The sequence below is a fragment of the Lycium barbarum genome, chromosome 1 (assembly GCF_019175385.1).
Source record: "Lycium barbarum isolate Lr01 chromosome 1, ASM1917538v2, whole genome shotgun sequence".
NCBI classification, from domain to species: domain Eukaryota; kingdom Viridiplantae; phylum Streptophyta; class Magnoliopsida; order Solanales; family Solanaceae; genus Lycium; species Lycium barbarum.
Window position 1 is genome coordinate 136,368,009 of NC_083337.1, and position 6,937 is coordinate 136,374,945.

Consider the following 6,937-nt stretch of genomic DNA (forward strand, 5'->3'; position numbering starts at 1 on the left):
CTCTTTCAATACTTTCTGGTCATTTAAGTTGAAGAAAGGCCAATTCATTAAAATACTTGTTCTTTTATAAATACCTGGTTACTGGATTGATGGGGCGTTTAAATGAGACTGCTAATATATATGTATGTATCGAGTGGACATGGCATGGAAGTAATTAAAATTGTTGCGGTTGTGAAATAGAGAAAAGAGGATAGGTTATATAGGGAACTTTTCTTAATACGATGTTTTCGAAAATGACCTTTTAAGGAAACAAAACTAAGTTACACAACTCTGCTGAATTGTGTAAACCATCTCATTTGACAGCTTACTGTTGAATTTCGTGAACACTACTACATCGAAAGCTTACATTATTAAAGAGAGAACTCTCGTTATGTATTTGAAATTGTTTTCGTTTATGAGTGGTGGTAGACTTAAATTCACTACCTTTCCTTCCCTTATACCTGCCAAATCTTAAAGATTATACTATTAGAGAGGGAATACCTTCTTTTTTTTTTCTTTTTTTTTAAAGAAAAAAAAAATCAGCTTTCCTTGTTTAACTTCTTGTTGTTTCAGTATTCTTTGCAATTTTGATTCGGTCTTGCTCTTCCCTTTAACTGTTTTATTTCTTGATCCGCTAAGTGGAGTTTTGGTATGGTGGTGCTGTTTATAACAATCCTCACTTCAGTTGCTTTTGGAACTGAAGCTCTCATTGGAAAGTTAAACTTAGACCTGGGGAAGGACACCACAGCAAAATATTCACGTGGTCCCTCTAGGTTACGGGAAGAGCAATCCGCCAAATCAAGCAGCAATTCCTCCAATATTCACATAGGTTCTGCAGTTTCACCTTATAAACCGAAAACTCAAGGTTAGTTTACTAACGACACCTTCTCGGATGACTTACTAGTTATATGTTTGCTAAGCTTTTTCGGGTTACCCTTATTTTGTTATCAGAGTCTAACTTGTGTTATTTCTACACCTTCAGAAACATTATCCATTGGTCGAATGACTAAGGAAAGTCCAAAAGTTATGTTAAAGTCAGAGCCCAGATCTTCGAATGCCAGAGTTTCAACTTTAATGAAGCCCACTGCTAGTCATTTGGCTAAACTAAGGTATGTAAAAGACATTCTAACTTCTCATCTGAAAGGTTTTATTTATTTCAAGGTGATGTGTTGCCAAATGATTTCTGATCTCTAACTACTACAATCAAAAATATCAAGTGGGATAAGTGAGGGTTGCTTAGTTGGTAAAGCACCTTCACCCAGGACAGGTAGGTCCAGGGTTCGAGTCATGCTGGAAGGAAAGCGTGGAAACACTATAGATCCTCCAAAATGTGGTGGGAGGGGTGGAAATATCAAGCGGAAAATTACTGTTAAATTCCTCTTTAGGCTTGTGTATGTTTCTGTAGTTCCAGTCTGTTCAATTTGTTAGTCCTATTCACTTGTAGATTATTTCTCAAGCCAGATTTAGTTTGACATTACTTACTAGTATTTGGTGTTTGCTAAGTTTTTCATTCTTCAATTGTTAGGTCCCTGAAACCACCTAGCAAAAAAGATGAGAGAAGTTCATGGAACTCTTCAGTATCTTATAATGCAGCTCCTAAAAGACAAAAGCTAGAAAGTGGCTATTTGCGAAAGGTGCATGCAGTTAATTACTGTTTGTTGATACTATTTCTGTTATACTGTGCTTGCAACTGCTATATGGATTCTAAAGCTATCCTAAAACAGAAGGGGAAATTCCGATTCAGTTTATTTATTTCAATTTAATGTTCCATCTGCCTTAACTCCGTACATAGGATTAATATTTTTTTCCTTTCTATTCCAAGTTTAGATTAGAAGCTTTTACATCGTACTTCCTTTGTTAGGTAGATCTTTGTGGTAATGCCTTATGAGTTCTGATCTAATGACTCGAAACGGTTTCTCCAAAGGGTGTGAACTTGATCTACTTGAGGGAAGTGGCAGTCAGATGTAGTTATGGTCAGATACCAATGAAGCTAAAAGATTGAAATTCCTTGGATGTACACAATATCTTCACTTTTTTTCTTAACTGACAACAGTAAGGTTCTGTGACATATTTATGAGGAAAAAAAATTGCTGAAACACAGTTTCTTGAGCTATAACTATTGTTTTCAAGCCTCATAGAGAATAATGTCTACCTGCAGTAGACTTTCCTGTTTGGCAATAAATTCCTGACTGGTTGAAACTGTAGATAATTGTAGATACATGTCCTCAAATGAATGTTATTCCTTGAACCCCCTTTTGTCACATTAATGGATCAGGAGTAGCAATTGGATAGCAAGACAAAGCATGAAGTAACATATAAAACTTTAATGTAAGAACTTGTCGTTTCATTTTCAGTATCTGATGGTGGTTTGGTCGAACTAGTTTTGTCTGATGTAAAAGGTCCTGGTGCAGGTGTCAGGCAGTTAAGAGTGAGGTAGCTGTATATTTATTCCCTTCACATTTATGCTTGTGACAAAATTCAGCTGTTTGTGTTAGTCTGCTTTCGCTAACAGTAGAAATCTCATCATTTCTAGTAGATGTAAGCTCTGGTACTATTTAGGTTTCTCATTTGAAGCATCAAAGTTTGCTATTGCATAAGATATCCAAAAAAGACTAACGTAAATGATTAAAGTTGCTATTTCATGTTATTGAAAGATATTAGATTAACACCTTTTGAATCTTCCTTTGCAGTTTATAGAATATTTATTCTCAAATTTCTCTAACTTGATGTGTTTCTAAATTTAAGGTCACTGTTCCTAGAGATCCCCAACTAGAAACCATGCAGAGGGCACAAAGACGAAGGTATGTTATTGTTGAGTTGTATAGTGTCCCACATTAAATATAAAAAGTTATGAAAAATAATTTATAAAGGTCTTGACTCACTCCACCAATCAACTTTTGGTTAAAAGTTACCCAAAAGGATTTATAACTTATAAGGGTATCTTGATTTGAAAATATTAACAGTTGAATGATCAACTTTTATTTGTACTAACAGTTTCAGGTCCAATAATGATTCAGAGTCAAGTGACCATGCAAAAGACAGAGGCCACCCTTCAAAATCACAGCCTTTGAACACAAAAGTTGGTAGTTTGAGATACTGTTCTCTTCCTGAACTCTATAAAATGATTTAAACAACATTAAATTATAATTTACTCAAAATCTTTAATCTGAGACTTGTTCTTTGTGCTTTCTCTAGATTCAAAAAGCTCCTGTATTACCTACTCATCCGAAGACCATAATGTAGGTCACTATTGCTTCATGTATTTGGAAAGGATTTATATAACTGAGTCCTTCCACAGCATTCTTATAGAGTACAGCAAATGTTGAGACAGAAATTTTAAATGCTATATAAAAATTTGACTCTACAACAATTAATTAGTTAGTCTCATTCAGTTTCTCATGGAATTGCTTTTATATATAGAGGGTTTTAAGGAAAGATTTTTAAAAAGATATAACATAAATGATGAAATCTGAAAGCAATATAATTGATAGAGGCTAATCTCTCTCTGTTGGTTTATTGCAGTTGTCAAAAAGCCAAAATGCTGAGTCTGCTACACATAGCACTTCTGTGGCCTTTAAAAGGTTGGATTGATTGGTTTCTGACTTCATCAAGTAATTGAATGAGAAGAATTTAGCTTATGAGTTGTACTTGGTGTATTTTTCGATTAAACTGAACTGATTATTTTAAAGGCTCACATCATCTCTTCAAAAGTATTTCCTCCGGGGAACATTGGTAATCTCATTACATTACATTAACATACGCAGTGTAATCCCACAAGTGGGGTCTGGATAGGGTAGGATGTACGCAGACCTTACCCCTGCCTTTGTGAGGTAGAGAGGTTGTTTCCGATAGTTCATTCCATTTTACTTTAAGGGTTCACCAGATGGAATTACAGTCTTAAGAACACCTATGAGATTTTGATTAGAATAAATTATTGATGTTCTTTTAGAGAATCATATTTTTGCTTCAGTTTCTGATTTTTTTTCTATAACATCAAGCGAATATTACCTTTTCAGGAAAAAGAATTGGAACTTAAATTTCAAGCATCACTAAGTGTAGTGGCGGATTTAAATGGAGGATCCTGGTCTGAGAAAAAATTACAGTGTATATATAGGATATATTTTCTGTGTTTATGTATATATATTAACTTTTGAACATCTGAGCATATGCAAAAGGTTAGCTCAAGCAGTTCAGGGTGTTCAAAATTGTCTCTAGCATCCTAGGTTTGATTCCCATCAACAACATTATATTTTATATTTAGTTGTTGTTGTTTTTTTCGAATCCCTTGAGTGAAAATCCAGGATCCGCCACTAAGTGTCATTCCTTATATTGCATTTCTTTCTCCTTACATGGTTTGCATTCTTTCTCAGACCAAACACTCAAAATGCTGCAAAGCAAGGTAATTCTGTGACATTGCTCAAATCAAAAGCTTTAAGATGTAATAAGGTACCATTAATATAACCATGTGATCCTCTCTTTTTTTTCTTTTTTCTTTTTCTTTTTGAGTTTATGGAATATGCTAATTGTGAAACCATATCATATATTTATGCAGATTTTCCCTAGTGAAGATACTAGAATATGTGAAAACATTAGAGAAAGAACTACAATCTCAATGGTATTGCACTATCAATTTGTTTACTTTTAGAGATCTTTCATTAAGTATTTCTAATCCTCACTTGTCCTTTCCTTTTTCTGCTGTTATATGATGTTCTTTTATCCTACTCCTTCCACAGGATTCTAAATCTACAGTTGATAAGAAGCTTCCAGTGCATCCACCAGTACAACTGTTTAATAAGGTATGGACTAATTCAATATGAAAATTCAATCATATCGGATTGCTTTTAAGTGTCGATATATGATCTAAGCCATGGATTGAGTGCATTGTCTTTATATTCATGATCATCTTACTGTTATGTCTTCCAGCCAACTAATTCCAATCTTTGTTTTCGTTTTAATCTCAGTTGTCCCTTAGATCTGAAAGAGAAACATGAAAGGTGCGTTAGATGATTTTTAAAGAAGAATCTATTCTCGTACCTGTTGCTATCTGTTCAGAAATGTATGCGGAAGCCAAATGAGTGTGCGCCAAATGGGGCACACCATGAATTGGATGCCAGTCCAGCAGGAACAGGTACCCCTTTCTTCAATCTCATGTATAAGAAAACAGAAAGAGATAGTAAGAAATGATATTAATTGCCGATATCTGTTTGTATATTTACCATCAGCCACCTCCTCATCAAGATTAAGCTTTACAGCTAAAACTTATTTTATTGTCTTGAGGATTAAACAATATACTATTGAAAATAGTCATTGTATGCCTATCTTATTGCTTACCTGATCTACTTTTTAACCTTTGTACTGTATCTCTCAGGAACTTGGAATCCTATAAGAATCTATGATCAAGAAGTTCATTTCTAAGGTCCATCTGGCTATTGTTAGGGGGAGTTGTATTTCTTCAAGTTGGTTTGAAGTAGAAAATATAAAGAACTTCTAAGTTTAGAGTAACCTACTTTACTGGATATTGGAACGAGACGAGCCTGAATGGAGCGAAATGTATAGTGATGATTCGTAGTCGACTCCAACTAACTTGGGATCGAGGCTTATTTAGTTGTTGCAGTTGTCTTTGCTGCTTGATCAGTCCAATACGCTAGTCGATTATGGAAAGGCAGCTTTTTGAAACATACTTAATAAAGTGCAAAATGTATGGTTATCCATACAATTCATTTCATAGAATCATTCGAAAAAGTGAAAACAAAAGTATTATATGTACTACCTTAGATCATAAAAGGTATAGCAAATATTACAAAAAACATCTTAAGAGTGGTCTACGAATTTTTGGTTAGCATTTTATAGCTCTTTTTCTTCAAATTAGAGTAAAGTTTATGTTCTCAAATAATACCACATTTATTATTTTCACAGACAGCTCTACAAAGTAAGTGAAACAATGAACAGCCTCCTAAATTTCATACTATTATTCATTAGAAAAAAAAAATAGTGGCATGAGAATTTACTTGTTCAATGATTCCCCAACATGAGGCATGCGACAATACCAAAGGTGAATGTTTCTCTGATCCTCTTTTTGCTCCAACATTTCATCAAAAAAATATAAATAGCCATTTTAGAGCTGCTATGTCAAATATATCCAATACCACGTTGAATCTCTGAGTTATTGGGCTAAAACGGCTCAAAGATACTCTTAACATGATGTGATATTATCCGTTTTGGGCCAAGCCCGCACGGTTTTCCCTAAAAGGCCTCACATCATTAAGAGTATCCAAATCCTTATAAATAGCTCCCTTTTCTTTTCAGCTATCAATGTGGTACTTTGTTCGTACACCCAACAATCTTCCCCTCGAACTAAGTTCCACGTGGCTCATTATCATACCACGGGTCAGAGATTCAACATATCTGTGTGTCATCCACATTGTCAGAGTATTTACGGTCACCGAATCCCAAAGGTTGTGAAGGCTGTAAAGGTCGTAAACCGGCTCATAGACCGGCAAAGACACTAAGCCGGGCCCCACGCCATACTCCACCATCTTCATACTCGTCCCGCCAAACCATTGGCTCTGATACCAGTTGTTGGGCTAAACGGTCCAAAGATACCAGCTACCAATGTGGTACTTTGTTCGCACACCCAACAATCTCCCACTCGAACTAAGTTCCACGTGGCTCATTATCATACCGCGGGTCAGAGATTCAACATATTTGTGTGCCATCCACATTGTCAAAGTATTTACGGTCACCGAATCCCAAAGGGTGTGAATGCGTCTTCAAAGCTACGGGTAAAGGTCGTAAACCGGCCCATAGACGGGCAAAGGCATTAAGCCGAGCCCCACGTCACACTCCGCCATCTTCATACTCGTCCCGCCAAACCATTTGCTCTGATACCAGTTGTTGGGCTTAACGGCCCAAAGATACTCTTAACATGATGTGATATTGTCCGCTTTGGGCCAAGCCC

At 35.7% G+C, this 6,937-nt stretch overlaps 1 protein-coding gene across 1 annotated transcript; it reads left to right on the plus strand.

Annotated features, from left to right (window-relative positions):
• Window positions 1-566: 566 nt before the first annotated feature.
• Window positions 567-5,789, plus strand: LOC132606177 (uncharacterized). The gene is made up of 10 exons (XM_060319589.1): window positions 567-844; window positions 962-1,088; window positions 1,505-1,613; window positions 2,725-2,780; window positions 2,974-3,058; window positions 3,502-3,560; window positions 4,350-4,594; window positions 4,713-4,775; window positions 4,941-5,107; window positions 5,348-5,789. The coding sequence occupies exons 1-7, from the start codon at window positions 631-633 to the stop codon at window positions 4,438-4,440; spliced, it is 741 nt and encodes a 246-aa protein (XP_060175572.1). The 5' UTR covers window positions 567-630; the 3' UTR covers window positions 4,441-4,594; window positions 4,713-4,775; window positions 4,941-5,107; window positions 5,348-5,789.
• The last annotated feature ends 1,148 nt before the right edge of the window (window positions 5,790-6,937 follow it).

Excerpts from the sequence above, each read along its gene's own strand:
- LOC132606177 (XM_060319589.1), top strand. The coding sequence starts at position 631 with ATGGTGGTGCTGTTTATAACAATCCTCACTTCAGTTGCTTTTGGAACT. Across the intron at positions 1,089-1,504 it reads AGTCATTTGGCTAAACTAAG|GTCCCTGAAACCACCTAGCA; the intron begins GTATGTAAAAGA and ends TTCAATTGTTAG. Across the intron at positions 3,561-4,349 it reads ACTTCTGTGGCCTTTAAAAG|ACCAAACACTCAAAATGCTG; the intron begins GTTGGATTGATT and ends ATTCTTTCTCAG.